This window comes from Camponotus vicinus, unplaced genomic scaffold (genome assembly GCF_025532165.1).
Source record: "Camponotus vicinus isolate PSW18456_S1 unplaced genomic scaffold, iyCamVici1.0 SCAF_11, whole genome shotgun sequence".
NCBI classification, from domain to species: Eukaryota; Metazoa; Arthropoda; class Insecta; order Hymenoptera; family Formicidae; genus Camponotus; species Camponotus vicinus.
This window is the reverse complement of record NW_028141947.1, coordinates 15,176,931-15,194,777: the sequence shown is the minus strand read 5'-3', so window position 1 is coordinate 15,194,777 and position 17,847 is coordinate 15,176,931. Positions and strand designations below refer to the sequence as shown.

The 17,847-nt window shown below is 31.6% G+C and overlaps 4 protein-coding genes across 9 annotated transcripts; 2 read left to right on the top strand and 2 right to left on the bottom strand.

The window, feature by feature from the left end:
- Positions 1 to 804: 804 nt before the first annotated feature.
- Med11 (mediator complex subunit 11) lies at positions 805 to 1,656 on the top strand. Its single transcript, XM_083081707.1, has 3 exons — positions 805 to 1,019; positions 1,200 to 1,340; positions 1,428 to 1,656. The coding sequence occupies exons 1-3, from the start codon at positions 944 to 946 to the stop codon at positions 1,547 to 1,549; spliced, it is 339 nt and encodes a 112-aa protein (XP_082937833.1). The 5' UTR covers positions 805 to 943; the 3' UTR covers positions 1,550 to 1,656.
- Positions 1,657 to 1,680: 24 nt separating this feature from the next.
- Positions 1,681 to 7,386, bottom strand: Rtgef (Rho-type guanine nucleotide exchange factor). Of its 4 annotated transcripts, none has more exons than XM_083081705.1 (12): positions 6,947 to 7,374; positions 6,690 to 6,816; positions 6,348 to 6,525; positions 6,016 to 6,231; positions 5,711 to 5,909; positions 5,373 to 5,597; positions 5,210 to 5,294; positions 4,885 to 5,006; positions 2,951 to 3,131; positions 2,773 to 2,874; positions 2,587 to 2,671; positions 1,681 to 2,323 (listed from the first exon to the last, which is right to left on the bottom strand). In XM_083081705.1, exons 1-12 carry the CDS (start codon positions 7,013 to 7,015, stop codon positions 2,170 to 2,172), a joined length of 1,743 nt encoding a protein of 580 aa, XP_082937831.1. In that variant the 5' UTR covers positions 7,016 to 7,374; the 3' UTR covers positions 1,681 to 2,169. The 4 variants fall into 4 exon arrangements, 2 of the variants coding, with proteins under 2 accessions (XP_082937831.1, XP_082937832.1); XM_083081706.1 differs by having other exon boundaries at positions 5,210 to 5,288; positions 6,947 to 7,373; XR_014435645.1 differs by lacking the exons at positions 1,681 to 2,323; positions 2,587 to 2,671 and having other exon boundaries at positions 3,705 to 5,006; positions 6,947 to 7,386.
- Positions 7,387 to 7,738: 352 nt separating this feature from the next.
- Positions 7,739 to 17,781, top strand: LOC145962308 (uncharacterized). 3 transcript variants are annotated; one of them, XM_083083284.1, is made up of 8 exons: positions 7,739 to 7,926; positions 8,296 to 8,835; positions 9,476 to 10,102; positions 10,785 to 11,032; positions 11,507 to 11,829; positions 12,253 to 12,496; positions 12,884 to 13,164; positions 13,648 to 17,781. In XM_083083284.1, exons 3-8 carry the CDS (start codon positions 9,970 to 9,972, stop codon positions 13,871 to 13,873), a joined length of 1,455 nt encoding a protein of 484 aa, XP_082939410.1. In that variant the 5' UTR covers positions 7,739 to 7,926; positions 8,296 to 8,835; positions 9,476 to 9,969; the 3' UTR covers positions 13,874 to 17,781. The 3 variants fall into 3 exon arrangements, with proteins under 3 accessions (XP_082939410.1, XP_082939408.1, XP_082939407.1); XM_083083282.1 differs by having other exon boundaries at positions 8,296 to 8,900; XM_083083281.1 differs by lacking the exon at positions 8,296 to 8,835.
- Positions 14,565 to 17,652, bottom strand: LOC145962309 (protein lethal(2)essential for life). The gene is made up of 2 exons (XM_083083285.1): positions 17,214 to 17,652; positions 14,565 to 16,292 (listed from the first exon to the last, which is right to left on the bottom strand). Exon 2 carries the CDS (start codon positions 16,278 to 16,280, stop codon positions 15,756 to 15,758), a length of 525 nt encoding a protein of 174 aa, XP_082939411.1. The 5' UTR covers positions 16,281 to 16,292; positions 17,214 to 17,652; the 3' UTR covers positions 14,565 to 15,755.
- Positions 17,782 to 17,847: the final 66 nt, after the last annotated feature.

Genomic DNA, 17,847 nt, shown 5'->3' with positions numbered 1-17,847 from the left:
AAGAGAATATCTTTGAACGATTGAAATTAGATATTCTCTCTCCCTCTCTCTTTCCCCCTCTCTCTCACCTTCTCTTTCTCTCTCCCTCTCTCTCTTTCTTTCTCTCTTCAATTTTATGAAACACATGCATATATATATATGTACATACCCAACGATAATTCCGCAATTAACTGCATTTTTGCTCCGATGAAACATAGTTCGGTGAAAAAACAAGATGAAATATGCAGGAGTCTCTGATCGAGTTCCAACACATACACATACACACGCACAGAAACGCTGTTACTTTCAAAATCAAGATATTAATATATAACATTGTATTGCACATGGTATATTCGCGTTAGAATGAACATTTTCAACAGTTTTTATCTCGACAAATTGCATTTCGGTCGGAAAATAACGCGAAATACGTTGGTTTTTCACCGAACTCGAGCACTTATACACACAACGCAATTACCGATACTTCCGAAATCGCGATATTGGCGTATATTGGATATCGTGCACGGTATATTTACGATATATTCACGTTGAGACGCGTATTCGCTTCGTCTTTCGATATTTTTCGCACTCGAAATTCACTTTTAAACTGTAATAATCGCGAAAAATCGCCGGAGATACGACTCCGACTCCGCAAGCGACGCGATACAACAGTTATTTCAATATTTCGAGAATCGCAATATCGTCTCGCGATAGTATCGATAGTATCGAAGCAGCGAACCAATGGGAGTCGAGCGCGAGATACAATCGATTTTCCGTCAGCCAGATGTCTCTTTCATCGAAAGAAAGGCACTCTAACCTATCGTAAGTCTTGTTTATATTTTTCGATCTTTGCACTGATTAGGAATAAATTAGGATTGAGATATGAATGAAATTTATTGAATCTTAAAACGGATTTTTATAGGTACTCTAAATTCAAAAATAAGTGTAATTACGAATAAAAGACGCAATGACACCGCCGATGGAAAGAATTCAGATTTTGGAGACTATCGAGAAGGATATTATAATATGTTTACAAAGTGCAGGTAATTACAGTCTTATTAATAGCTTTTATTTTTTTCTCATTTAATACGACTTTCTTGTATATCAAAATACACATAGATACAAAGAGACATATGTACAAAGCAAACAATTATAGAAATAAAACAAAACTAATTATATATTTGATGTACAAAATGTACTAAGCGATAAAAATATATATACAGGACAAGCCTGTATGGAACTGAGTAAGGAGAAATCAAGCTTAAAGCAAGCAGAGTCGCAGACGCATCAATTTTTAAAAACACTAGGACAGTTGGAGTCTAAATTGAGCGAGCAAATTAATTATCTTACCCAAGTTTCTACAGGTACAGAATGTATATCTTGTTTCACAATACCAAATACTCTTCGATATATTTATATTTTTAACATGTCTGTAATAATGTATCTCATAGGTCAACCGCATGAAGGTTCTGGATACGCAAGTCAGAAAGTATTACAAATGGCATGGCATAGATTGGAGCATGCACGAAGTAGAGTTAATGAACTGGAGCGTATAAAAAATAAGTTACGATGAGTGTGTAATTTTCTTCGTGAATGTGAAATGTCAAACTGTAAATATGAATAACATTAATATAATTCATGTATGTGGCAAATCTTTTAAATACAAGTTATTTGAATAAACTTAAATATTATTATTAAATAAAATCTCTTATATATTATCTTATTTATATTTGTCATTATACACATATTTGTATCATTTTCACTAGTCAAATTGTATAATGCTAATATTTTATAATGTAAATCTAATTTTAAAAAATCAATGAGTTTTATAACAATACATATATTTTCTGAGTATTTCTTTTATTACTAAGTGTATAACATACTAAAAAAATACATAAATAACTTCTTTATATATTGTCTGTCTCTTATAATACTTATCATAAAAATATATGCATATATATATGTATGTGTATGTGTGTGTGTGTGTTAGGCGCGCACATATGTGTGTGTAACAAATAGTAAACTTTATGAAAACATTCCAACAATGCGCAATATATATAATGCGTTTTATAATTAACTTATACATATAAAATATGAACATTATGAACAATTTATTTTGGAACACTCTTTTTCTCTCACTCACTCTCACTATCTTTCTCTCTCTCTCTCTCTCATGATTTGATATTGACATCTTTATCCATCTATAACTCCCATGCTACGTTTTACTGTAGCAGCTAATGAAAGTCGTGATCTTCTCTCTTCATCTAATTGCTTTGTTAGTAATGACATTTGTGATTGCAAGTCCGTCATTTGATTTTTCAAGGTTTTAACCGTTTCAGATAATGTCCTGTGTATAAAGCATATATTAATATTAATATATAGTATTAACATTACACTGATATACTATTGTTGTGAATTTCTGAGTTTCAATTCTTTTTGAATTAATCAAATCACAACAATAATATAATAACAAAGTGTTTTTAAGAATAAGTTTAAATAAGCAACGTTTGGCTTCTGCAGAAATTACCATTTGAATATATTTGAGTATATTTATTGCAATAGAGGACAAAACGAGTATTTTTTTCCAAATATTGATTTTTTTATACATACCTATCATTACAAGATTCCCAATTGCCTTTATTATGTGCATATGATGTCCTATCGCGTGATTTTTGTGAATCATAATCTAACATTGCTGAAAAAAAGTATAATTTTTTCATGATATATAAAATATCTTGAAAAGTTTATAAACAAATCGTTAATATTTATCTCTCTTTTAGATTAGTCATCACTTACAATTAGATTCTCCAGAATGTACAGTAAATCTAGCATTGACAGAAAGACAATAACTCTCTATTACTTTCAGTATGATTGCATCTTCTTCAAACTGTCGCTCGTCTATGATGTAAAACATACAATAAATGATTTAAAAAAACTTAATACTTCAATACAATTTAATACAGATAAATCTTACTGCATGATCGTTGTAGACGTGATGTATCTGTAGTAGTATCTATTTTTCCAAAGCTCTTAAGAGAATATAAGGGAGGAGCAGGTCTTAATGATGCAAGACTCCAAGGTGTCTTAATTCCTGGAGACGTGCAATGCTCCATTATCGGCCGTTGATGCTTCCCGTTCAACTGGTTGTTCACTTGCTACAATATACAATATCATTTATTTTATTTCAAGAATATCATTAACATATAATGAGAAATATTTCTATTATTTGTATGCATGCATAGTTTAAAACTTTATCTATTAAGGTGTTTCTCTCACATCTTATAATTTTTATATATGTTACATATATAACAATATAATTATATGTATAACATATATATAAATATATTTTTTATTACAGAATTTTTTATTCTATTGCGATCCTATTTTTGATAAGAAATTATTTTGAAGTTATAAAACATAATTGTATCAATTTAGAGTGCACGCCCTACCTAGAAGCCAAAGCTGTGTCTAATAAAAATCAATAGAATTTTTCACAAAATGAATGATGCAAATATGATAAAATAAAGGTATGTGCAGAGAAACTTGTAATGTTTCTCAAAGTTATCCTATAACATATATTGTGTTAGTAAAGCAAAAGCTTACTTCACACAACATGGCTGTGAAATAAGGGCATACTATTTTCGATGAAAAATGATAATTAGTAAAAACGCCAGCAATTGTTAAAAAACTGAAATGATCAAAGAAACAGCCATGCCATGGAAGCTTGCCTTGTTCTGTATATCCAAATATTGGAATAGGTTTCTTGAGCCACCAATGAGCATACAGTCCAGATGAATACACTTGATTAGTTGGTTCACATTCTTCCATAATCGGCTGTATTGGACGAACTACATGTCTCCCGACTTTTTTAATTACACATTGATGTGCGTACGGTATCGGTTGCGTATATCTCCTTCCTTGTACATTTCCATAATTTATCAGGGGGTGAGTTAGCAGAGAGATTTCTTGAATTTTTTTCTCGCTATTATTCGAATCGTTATTCACATCGCTATCGCTAGGTTTTGCAAGACTTGTACATTTATCAATATTTTTGGACGAAGCCAGAGAATGGGCACTATCTCGAGGTGTAGAGCCAAACGGCGAGGTGCAAATACACTGGTGCTCAAATTTATTTTCATCATTATCGCTTTCGCTGTGAGACGTTCTTACAGGATCTGTATATTTGGTATGACTAGATGCATACGACTTGTAACAGGAATTAATTTCAGACGAATTTAGGCGATAACTCTCGGCCATTCCCGAATCCGATGATTGTAAACTAGTGTTTGCGCACGTTTCTTTTTTTATGCTATTTTTCTCGGTGGATGTCGAATATTGAATCTCCGACATCTTCGGATAGAGTTCGATCGTTTTCGAATAATTCATCGTTAGACCGCTGTGCTCTTGGTCTTGTGGAATTTCCAAATGTTCTCGACAAAATTCGTTACAATGTGTATGAAACTTCGACGTATAGGATTTGCTTGACGCGAGTGGCAGGACGTGACTCATTGTGGCATCGGCCGGTAAACTTTTACTAGTTTCGAAGGTAGAACGATCGACTCTCGATGCGAAATTCGTGAGTGAGGAAGTGTTCGCGAGCCCCACCATACTAAGATCAGTATTATCTATCGCATATCTAACGTCTAATATTAACGAGGATTTACGCAATATTCGTGGCTCCTCTTGTATGTTACTTTCAATGGATGTGTTTGACTCTTCACTACTACGAGCAGTTAAAATAATATAGGTCACATTGCATTTTCTCATTTTTACATCACTCAAATCTGGCTTCAAAACATATTGCATATATAACAACTTTTTCATTAATTCAGGATATATAACTTTTCTCCTCACGAGCTTCGCAAAGTATCTCGAGAGTCGCGCGTACGGAGGATGATGACAACTCACACGAGACACTGTTGGCGATTTCAAGAGACTATTAGTGCCTTGTTCCTGAATCAAGAGATCAATCCAACGCTGCCTTTCTTCCCTTGTGGCACACAACACGACAATACTCTCAATCATTGGCCCTTAAAATTTACATATTATATTATTTATATAAATCACTGTTTTAGGAAATAACTAGTCATTTTGTAATTTAAAAAAATAGATGTAGCTATACATATAATATATAAACAGATCGTCATTATTATTTTCTAAATTACAAAATGCATATTTATTGTGCTTGTTATAAGATAGAATTATGGTACACAAAAAATAACAATAATCATACCAGTAATCTCAAGAGCATTTCTTATTTCATCTGTATCTTCAATTCCAGTTACATTAATACCAGTTAATGGAAGTTTTCCCTGTACATATAATTGCAATACACAAAATAAGATCATTGTACTATTAAATTATTAGCATAATAAAAATATATTCCAAATATATACCTCATAAATGAAGGAACTCATTCTGGGGCTGGTACTAAGAACTAACAGCGTAGTGGGAAACAAAACAAAGTATCTATCTCTGCGATCTACAGTTGCTAGAGTTACAGATCCAACATGAATAATCTCGCCTAACGAACTTAATTCTTCACCTTCCCATCCTTTAATTCCACTAGTTAATATTTGAAGTGCCAACTCACGCTGTTTACGTATGGAAGCACAATGATCCTAATAATAAAAACAGATCATATTATGAGTAAATTTAAATGCAATTTTAAATACATTTTAATAACAATTGTTTTGTAAATACAGATTGAAATTATATATCATTGAGATCATACTGTGATTTCTCTATACACTGCTATACTACGTTGAGTATCTCCTCTATCAGGATGATTCTTTTCAGTATATCTTTCTAATTCCTGAAGCATAGCAGAGTACTTGTCCAATCTTCGGAATGGTTTACTAAGGCCAGTGGTTAATACCAATATGCCAGGTGATATTGCTCCACTACGCTCCATAAATTCATTTAATTCATCTCTAAAATATGATATATTAATTATAATAAAATACATAATCAAATACATTTGATTATTATAAAAATATAGTTTTAATAAAGTAATCTTATATCTTTCTCAGTAGCTACCTGTATCTATCTAGTATACAAACAGCTTGTGGATGATTATTACAATATGTAGTATGAATAGATTTTAGCCTTGGTGCAATAGTTAGGAAAAGATTCCCTACTCTTGCAGAGAGTCCTTGTAAAATGGTTGCTTCTAAATTTGCCAATAAACTATGATGAGTTTCCAAGATTTCATGTATATTACCAAGTAGCTGCTTATATTCATCTTTCTTCAGTCTGTATAAATATATACATATAATTGTAATATAAGTTTTCATAGTATATAAGAGAGATATATTTTTATAATATATAAAATATATATTTTTTTCTTTGTGATTTATTATGTAACTTACATGTTTGATGCTTCAAGAGGTTGCAAAAAGTTATTCACCAAACCTTGCAGTTCTGCTACATTTACTCTCTCAGAATCTACAATATCCTTCAATACTATGTCACGATTAAGTTTCTGATGGGCAGGTGATTCCTGTGGGCTCCTTTCTGGAGATGTTTTGATTGATGTATGACCACCATCTATATACATATTTATTTATCAATATAGTATGTAACATGTTATTAAATTGATAATATTAAAATTATATGTTAGAATTAATATTAAAATTGAAACCAAATAAATTATGCATAATAATATTATTTAAAACATTCAAATTTAAATATGTTTAAAAAATTTCCTGTACCTGGAATTCTATATTCTTTGACATAATTTGAGGGAAACCAACCAGTTTTATCGTGTAATGTGCCTTCCGACCAGCCTTCGTCATCTACTTGAGTTATTGTTATTATATCTCCCTTTTTAAAACACAACTAAAAAAATGAGAATATTGTAATTAAAAAAAAAACGTATTTTTGGAAACTACTATATATATTGCTCCGATATCGTGCGATATTTTCTCAAGCATCGTTCAATGAGAGGCATTTTTTTTCTTTTACATACCTCATCGTTATTCTTCCCTTTGAAGGAAAAAAGCGCTATAACAAATTTCGGTACATCGGGTTTCGACATAATTTTCGTGTTTCGTTAATTATGAATCGTAAGAGAATGTCAAGGAACTAAAGTAGTATCCCCGGGCATCTCCTTCTTACGGAATTAACATTCAAACTGGCCTTCAGAGTATACGAGAAGGTGCTTGTTCCAGAATCACAACATAACTCGCAGGCATGAAAACGCCATAACACGGAGAGTATTTTGTCATACATATATTTCAAATATCCTTCTCGCTTCTGTCATGCAAGAATTAGTCGCACGCCTGCAGGAACGCGATAGTATTAGGTATCTATACTTATGCACATACACAACTTGCTCAATTACACTCGCTATCTATAAATAAACGCAACTGCAAAACCGCACGCCACGTGACTATGCATACGTCATGAACAGATCTCCAGTCACCTTGTTTTCGAAAAAAGCATGTGATCGCAAACAAAAGATGCATCGAAGATCGGAGATTGGAAGATAGTTGTTTTTATTTATTTCATCAATTTTATTTTATTTTATTATTTTATTTTATATTTTATATATTTACATATATATACATATACATATGTTGATTTAAATATCCCGCCAATTCTTGCTATCTATAGTGTGTTCGAAAATCCTATTCGTAGAATAGAATATCTTTTAATTGACCAATCAGGACACAAAGATTTCTCTGTCCTGATTGGTCAATTAAAAGCTGCTTTATCCTATTAGTAGGATTTCTGAACGCATCTTCTGATACATTCATGTGCAATACTCGACGCTATTTTCGTTTCGAAGATTCTTCACTTTGATGGGTTCATCGAATATTTATACTTTGAAGCGAAAATAATATTAAACGGAGGACAGCCTTCAGTTCTGCGTGTTATAAGATGACACCAGAGCGTGATATGCGATGTAATATTTTCAACAAGCATCTTCAGAAAAATGTTACAGAGGTAAAATTTACTTTTATCATACGAGTTTATTTTTGCGATTAACAAATATATGTGTGTGTGTGTTAGATTTGCATTATATTACATATACTATAAGGACAGTTAATGCACACTAGCAACCAATCTAATTATTGCGATATTATTTCGATACATTTAGATTATCTCGATATTTCGATTTAACACTCCACTCAAAATTTTAACTTTAATTCTAACAATAAGATAATCGAGAAATAGAAAAATATTGAGAAAGAGACTAATTATATATATAATTATATATATATTATTTTATATTAAGCTCTAATCTTTTATACTGAAAGTTTGAAATAAAATTTATATTTAATAGAGAGACTGTATATGTGCTTTTTCTTTCAGATGAGATTATATCGATATTGATAATATTATTTTAAGCTTTTGAACAATTAATCGCAACAATTAATAAGAAAGGAACAATGAATACGAAAATGAACCAAATTTAGAGATTCACATACAAATACAATAAAATAACATAATATTTTTAAAAAAGAGCGTCTCATCACCAACAGATTACATAATTCTCTAAAAAAAAAATTAGAGAAAAGGAATTCTCTCTTTCACATTTTACGAGAAACGAAAACAAGAACGAAATGAATTGATTTAATATTTAATATATAAGTGAGCAGCAAACTCGTAAACAAATGAGTAAACTAATTAATAAACAAATCAAGTATCAAATCTAATAAAGTACAACAATTTAATTAATTGTTGAACAATGATACGCCGGTATATAAGATCTGTCGGTCCTGATATTTCTCTTCTACATTACATAATTACTCTTGAAATAATTACAATTAGCAGATTTTATACGCAGATTACGTATTTCAATTGCGATGACGATACAACGGAAATTTATTTAGCAACGGAAACGATATTAAGGTTGGGAACAAACCGGATGCGCAAACCGATTGATCTGTGACTGAACCGATTAATTTAAAAACAATGCGAGTCTCTTGATTTATGTTTATATATATATATATATATGTGTGTGTGTGTGTGTGTGTGTGCGTGTGCGTGTGTGTGTGTGTGTGTATTACTTTTAAAAGGACGTATACAGAAAAATTATAGTAAAACTATCTGTTTCATTTTTTCAACACTAGATTAATATTTCTTTTTTTTTATTTTCTTGTACATATTTTTGCTATATTTGAATCACTACTTCTTGCTAAATTAACTCTTTCTGAATTTTATTTATGATTTCAATATAAAGTTAATTTTTTAAAATTTCACTTTTTAAATTAAATGATATATAATTATATTGTATATATAATTATATATCCCAGACAGCACAAAAAGGCCAAAAGATGTCTTAAAGACGTCTTAAAGTCTTTTAGACGTCTTTAAGTCGTCTTTTAGATGTCTTTTGGACATGTGTGCTGTCTGGGTATCATATATATAATTTATTTATTTTTTAAGAATTTTTAAAAAATGACAGGCAGTCGAATGAGTGACAGTAGAACGGTTTAAAAAAAGTATATAAAAATCAAAAAACATAATTTTAAGTCCTATATGCTTACAGATATAGTTTTGAGAATAAAAAAGATGCGGCCATTGTTGAATCGGAAATGCAACTTTCTCTATGGTTCTTTATCATCGATCAGGGGATTGCATTTTCACATAATCGATCAGCACCGTCAATGCCATTAAAGCGAGAGATGATAATCGGATGAATGTAATAGAGAAAGAAGCGGATAAAAAGAGAAGCAACGCATAAGGGTAGCGAGGGAAGGGGCACGGATGGAGATAAAGCGATTGACCCTCGCCCTCAATGACCTGTCAGAGAGATATCATTCCACTAAATTCACTCGCGTATCAGTCGAACGCGTGCATACACTCCTCTATAGTCGTCCGAGCCCTATGCCACACGTCGTCGTCATTGATAAGCATCTTTCTCGGGAGCCAGAGGAAGATCACAGTGTCAGAAACACTTAACAACGCAAAGCATATGTGTGTATGTGCTAAAATTAAAATTAATTAATAATTAATCTAGTGATTGATAAAAATAAAAGTGATATGTGGTGCGAGTTGCGTTCGATTCAATCGGAAATGCGAGCAGCGATTCTCTTCATGGTGTGCTGCTTCCTGTGTAGCTTGTGTGCGGGTGATGAGTCGAAAAAACTGAACGATATCTCATCTTCGATAAATGGTATGATTTAATGATATAATTTCAACGAATTGTTTTGTAATTAAGTCTATATACTTATCTAACAAGTCTATATACTTATATTTAAATGTGATTCAGTCAAATTACAAAGATCACGTGGGAGAAACATGTGCTTTTTGTAATTAAAATTGTCGATTCTCCTTAACTCTATATAAATACAACCAATTTTATATTTTTTGTAAATTTCTTCAATATTTTCTTAATCGAATTGAATGTTATGTGTACTTGTATTTTTTTTCTTCTAATTTAAAATTGTATCTGAAAAACTCAACTTTGAGAAACTAATTTTCATCATATAAACAATAAATAAAAGAACGATTGATGTTATTAATCGTTTGATAAGCACGACAAACAGTCGCCACATTATTTTTCATGCAAATCATTCTTTTTACGCAATATAATGTACAGTTCAAGAGGCAATCATAGCATAAATCATTGTAAGATATCGTTTTCAAAATTTCGTTAATTGAATCCAATAAGCTAATTTGAACTTGAATATTTTAAGATGATAATTTTTTAAACTAAAAATTTTATATTATTAAGATTATATATAGCTTTAATATTATACTTTTTCTTCATATTTATTTATCATTTAATGTTATTATTAAAAGACATTATATTAGAATTATTAATTAAGAAGGAGATGATGTATGGTTTATTCTAGACAAAAGTAAGGCAGCTCAGATTGCAGCAGGCGAGCAACGCCTCGGGGATCAGATTCGTGCGATCCTCAAGCATTATCAGCAAGATGATCCGGTCGGGCTTCCGGGCGCACCGATACCGGATCCGATGTCCGTGCCGGATATGAAGCATTCCTTTTCCATGAACACTATGAATTTTAAGCAAGTCAACGTTTACGGATTATCCAAATTCCGTATCGAGCATGTAGAATCGGAGCTGGCTCGTATGCAGGTAAATTGAAAGATTGTCAAAAGAAAAGAGATATAAAAAATTAAACAAGATTTTGAATTTAATACGATGATATTTTTATTCTAATATTTTTTTATCAGATACATGTTTCTTTCTAGATTAAAAAATTTTTTCTTTTTCTTATTTAATATATTGTACTTATTTAGACTTTATTTTTATAAAATTTTAATTTGAAACTTATTAAAGTATCAAGAGAGTAAAACTTGCAAAAAAATATTGACTTCTTTTCGGCTAAGGAAAAATCCACTCAGATTGGCTACAAAATTTGCTATTAAAAAATATATATATGTATAACGATTCGGAAACATCTTATATATGCTATTTTTGTACAATACATTTAAATTACTTTTTATGAATATTATCACATATTTATATTATTTATACTTTTTTGTTTGCGGAAATCTCTTCAATTTCGGGTTTTCCATGATGAATATGAAAGGCAAATGTATTTTTGAGGTGTCCGTCGTAGTGAGGATCGATAATCTTGACATTCGCGGATTGTACACACTGTCATCGTGGCTGTCAAGATCGACCGGCAATTTTACATCGAAACTCACCGGCGTAAATGTGGAGGGTCTCGCTAGGCTGGAAGTGGCCACCGACGGTAAATTAAAGGCCGAGAACATCGACATGGATCTGACCTTTGACAAGATCGATTTAGATTTCAAGAATCTGGGATTCTTCGGCTCGGTCTTCCAAGGCGTCATCAATTCTGTCGGCTCTTTCCTTTTTGACAGCATCAAGCCATTCATATTAAAAGAAGTTAACACAAACGTGAGGTATAATATCCTTGAATTCCTGGGCGAATATTTCCTTTACGCCGAAAAGTAATAAAATAAATGAAAACTGATTAAAAATAACAGTAAGAAAATGTTATATACATGTTATACACATGAGTAACAGTGATCAGATACAAAATAGTAACTGAATATTGATACTGAAGAAAATATTAATTTGGATCGGACACGTCATTCTTTTTATTTAAATTTTGTGATGTTTTACCATCTATTAAACAAATATTATATATAAATCTTATGTATAATATATTTCATAAAATTTCATTTAATAGAACAAGTATATTTCTTTCTTTATTTCTCTATTTCTTTTTTGTTCTTATCAAATAATGTATAATATATATTAAATTCTTTAGTTTGTTAATTCTTATTCGAAGCACTTTTTTTAATGAAGTTGATATGTTTCAGGGGTGAAGTGAATAAGCATATATCACAATTACCGCAGTATTTCCCGAATTCGATTTCACCTTTCGACATGGCAGTGGCGGAAGCTCGTAAGCAAGTTTCTCAAATGGGTTACGATCCATACAAATTAAAAGATTACAGCCAGATCGCCGGTATATTCACTGTGACCTCGTCACATACCTGGATCACCGGTCTGGCCAGTTTCTATCGCATGGGCAACATAACAATTACCTTGGAAAACGGAATTGTGAGTGTGGCTTTTAAAATGGCTTGATAAAATCTGTAACAGTTATCTAAAATATCTCAATTGAAAAGTTTTAAAGTAGTATATAGCAGTTCTGTGTAAAAATATCACGAGAATAAGTATGCTATAGAAGAATCTCGCTTTAAAGAAAATGACATTAAAAAGGTGAATAAATTTGTAGTCGAATTTAAATCAGTTCTATCTAAGGATCTTTTTGAAGTATAGACGACATACACGCAGTCGCATTATCATAATCGCAACGCAATTATTGCGTAACGTTACGTAAAGACACGATTTGTTTGAGATTTTGGCATGCACGTGTGTAGACGTGTAGGTTTGTTTTTTATTTTCAAAGTGAAGAGATTTATACGCTATGACACTTTGCTGCAGGTATATGCGCTTCTGGATGTCGGCACCCAGGAGCTAAAGGGCATGACGCACTGGGAAGTGAGCGTGATCGGCGGCTTCCTGTCTCGCGCCGGTACTGTGTCCTTCATTATACAGTACTTCCGAGTACAAATCAAACTGAGCCAGTCGTTGGACACGCGGAAGCGCGCCACCTTAGAGGAATTGGAGCTCGAGCTGGGCAACATCCAGACGAGGGTCCACGGTGCAGGCACGTTCGATTATCTCATAGAGGCAGGCATCAATATAGTGCCGAACCTGTTAAGGTAAATTGTAATGACCATGACCATTATTGTAAAATGTGCGTCAACATCTCAAGGCGACGCCTGCAATTGGATTTTTTAATCTCGAACAGATTAGAATAAATATTAGGAGATGTGTATTTAATATATCTTTTCTGACAAAAGAAATCTGGCATCAATAAATATTCGGGAATGTTATACATGTTTTCTATTTAAACTTTTTATTTAACATTAGAATACAAAGTTCTCGGATTTTTATTTTTTACAAAATTCTTACCTATATAATATAATAATATAATAATATAATAATAAACCTATATTAATGATAATTGCAACGATCCATCATTAAAGACTAAATGAAAATGTTTCTTTGAATTTTTCTTGAATATCTATCTTGATATTTTATTTACATTTTATTAAACTTCTTCGTATATGTGTATTTTATCTTTTGAATCTTCTTTATACTTCTAATTCTGATTTTTTAATTATGCTGCTTTATTTTCATAGGTATCAGATCATGGATGCGATTGAAGGTCCGTTGAAGAGACGCATACAATTAGAATTGAGAAAGGTAGACGTGGAGAAATTGATTGATGAAAAAATTCCGATGATAGAGGAACAAGTCAAGGGTTTGATACCCGTAGAAGAAACGATCTTAGAAGAATCGACACCATCAAATCAGGACGATCAGATACCATTCTCCGATAGCGAAGAAGATCGAGGACCATCGTAAGAAAGCCATAGATAATAATCAAACATTTTTAATTCCATTTTAGATAACCTATGATTCAGAACGAAATGTGTGTTATTTATAATCTTATATATCTATAGCCTGACATACATATATATTGGATTAAGAAAAAAAATAGTTTATGGCGATTTTTACAGAAAAAAATCACATTATAAATACAAGTTTCTTGTGCAAATTATATCGTCTAAAGCAAACTTTATAACATATACAAAAACAAAAGGAATAAAAATTGTATGCATATACATTCTTATATAATGTGTTTTGCATAAATGCGCACATGATCAATAGAAAATTCAGTAATGACTTGTTTAAAGCGATGAAATATTTATTGCGATGTCTCTCGTGCGTATAAATCTTTATGCGCTCCATTAGTATGTTAAAAGATATAAATATTCAACAACATAATCGTGTTTAAACCTAAAGCATTGCTCTTCATAATTAAATCACCAATATTAAACAAAAGTATTTGCAAAATTTATACGATTATAGTATAAGCATAAGTAATGATCACTTTGTAAGAATTATATATGCATTTAAAAAATAGTATCTTTAAAAAAATCATCTTTATTAAAAAAAAAACAATAATATATTATAATTATGATATATGTCAAATATAATAATAAATATAATAATAATAAATGTTTAGAGAAGGAAAAATAATAATATTCAAGAATAAATTGAGAAGAAATCTTTATTGCAAAAATATCATTAGCGCGTGAGATATTATATTACAATTATAATTACATAGATTAAATAAAAAGCAAATGAAAAGTACAATCATCTTTAACACTAAACATGGAATATGCATTTAATCGCTTGAACACAACTGATTCGAAATACGAATATATATGAAATACGTTACATAATATATTACATTTATATTTCTACTTTACTTCTTGGCTAGTAATGATAGGTAATCGATATCGATTTACCGATAATTCTGCACACACTCTATATAACTCGCATTCATTGTTAAAAAGAATAGTTACGTAAATGATGTTTGAACATATAAGTACGAACTCTAAGGAATCATTAAGTTAATACAAAGAAACTACATCAATTATTACATAACAACAAGCTCCTTATAAGCGATAGCAGTTGATACATTTTGAGAACGAATCTTGACGGCATGAATCGAAATTGATCGCCAAATATAGGCTCTAACGAATCCGAGTTACATTTAGCAACATTATGCAATTTCGTAACAATGCTGTTATTTGCAATCCAATCAGTATCGCATTTGCAAGAGCTTGTCAACAAAATAATTGGCAACGACTGCAGGTAGTGATTATGTATAATTCTCTACAATTATGGCCACAGGCATTCAAACGCGCGAAGAAATGACTCACGGTTGCATTTATAAAGACAAATTGATGTACTTGCTAATTTTTACTCTTAAAAATCTCACGCAGATGTAAAAATCTAATTCTCAGGCGATCGATCATCAAACTATGAGTCAAATTAATATCGAATATGACTTGATAACGATTGACTTGTCCTTGATAATACATATAACAATGCTCTAATATACATATTTCATATACATAGATTAATGTATATTAGCAGGTATTTACTGTTGAGATACATGCACTATTGATCGTACGTATCTAACAATAGATTCGCAAATCGAATAACGCAAACTTGTCGCAAGGACATTTGAAGATTATCAAAACATTTGATTATCCTAAATGCCGATCAATTTTAATCAATTCTCTGTTTCTTTTCGCGTATCATTTGCTATAGATAATAGACAATTCAGTAAATTTGATCAGTTTTAAACATGATTCGAATATTTAAACATAATATTTAAACAGGACTTGAAACGCCCGGACAATTTTGCGTTATCCAAGATCGTATCAGCGCATTACGCAGCCTTGATGGCCGGCTTGAAGCTTCGTTGAATCGGTACGATTCGTTCACCCGGCGCCGGGAGTGCCAATCTAGGAGCCGTGATGGTCAGGATACCGTCAGACGACAGGCTGGGTTTCACGTGACCGATATCGTAGCCTTTGGGCAACACATAGCGGCGCACGAACTGGCGCGAGACGTAGCCGTGTCTGTCCTTCCTCTGATTGTGTTTGCCCTCGACGGTGATGCATCTGTCGTCGGTGCGTACGGTGATCTCTTCCGGCGTGAACTGCTGCACATCCACGATCACCTGGTACTTGTCCTCGTCGCGCTCGACCGTCGCCGTGCCACCTACTTGACGGTCCAGGTTTTCAAACATGTCACGCCAAGGCCGGAAAGTGTCGTGGAACGACGGAAACGGCGATGTCCATGGATCATTGTGCCGCAAGCTCAGCTGCCGAAAGTGCTCCTCCACGTCGCGATGCCAGTGATCCATATCGTCCCACCAGTTGCGGAATACATCTCTCGGTATCAGGGCCATAATTTCCTAAAACTAGATTAATGTTTGTCTGAATGCATATGTCATTTTTGTCATCTATTAAGGATATAAATTATTATTTCTGAAAAGCTTTAATATATAAGGAAAAAAAATAATGTAAAAATTACTTTTAATTATTATTATTATATTATAATTAATATATACTTATAATAAGGAATATAAAAAACATATATTCTAGGCATATGGTAGAAATATAGTAAAATAATAACGAATATATAAATACATAGATATTCTATAAGTAGAAATCTAGAAAACAAAAAAAGAGTAAATTTGCTTTTTAAATTACAATTTCACTTAGAACAATATAAAAAATATCAACATATAATATGTTTCTAATATAATTATATACTATCTACCTTTAAAATCAAACAAACAAGATATCTATATTGATATTTATCTTATAGTTGTATAAAGGACTCCACAATTTTGAAATAATTTTATATAGACATTATATACAACTTCAAAAATAACATTTACATAATAATCTTTCACATTGACGTTAATCAAAGTTATATGATAAGTTTTTAAGAATTTCAAATCGTAATAAAAATGATAAATATCTTGAAAGTAATAAAAATTTAAATAAGAAAGCATGAAAAAATAAAATAATTAAAAGCAAATCTACTCTGTCTTATATAAGAATTATCCAAATAATAATCGCAACATAACATCAACATTCAAAAATGAAGAGAAGGAAACTTGAAAATCTTCATATAAATTATATACTATTACAATAAATGCGCAATCTTTTTTTATCAAAAAACAATTCCATAATTCTAATATCGCATAAATATAACAATAACATAATAGTTCAATTAATTCACACAATTCCGTACTATTGTTAAATAATTATACATGATGCAATAATTCATGCAACGAATTTGTAGAAGGCGAATCACTGTTGTATGTACGTACGTATACTTTGTTGCCAGAAGTCACTCGCGTCCTTCAATACGATATACAGATGTTCGATTAGCGTTACGCGAGATTACTTGTCAAACTGCGCAATAAAAATATTCACTGTCAAGTTCACGATTCTTCCAAGATCCTTCGAGCGCGAATTATTGCAACAAACTGCGCAATAGAGCCGCAGCATCGGTTTATATTTGGTTTGCCGCTCTTTTCGAGACCATTCGACCGTCTGCGCGCGCGCATGCGCAACGCACACATTGCCGCACTCGCTCGAGTATTCGATAACGTGTTTGTTTTGCGTCCGTCAACCTTCTCGTAATTTCTAGCAATGTCAATCGGCCAAATCGAGACTCGCTTATCCAGGTGATTTGTATCATTCGCGAAAGAATTGTATGTTGAATTCGTATAATTCGGTTCTGAAAGAAAACACTGTGTTTCTATATAAAATTAGAACATATTTTATTTTTACAAACACCGTGTCTATACTAATCACGCATTGTTTATTAAAGTTAAAAAGATTTACTTGTAATTGAAATTTAAGGAAAATATAATGATGAAATATCTAAATGAATGATAACTAGTACTGTATTTTATCGGTTTTATAGGTTAGGAGAATTTAAAGAGACAAATTTTATTT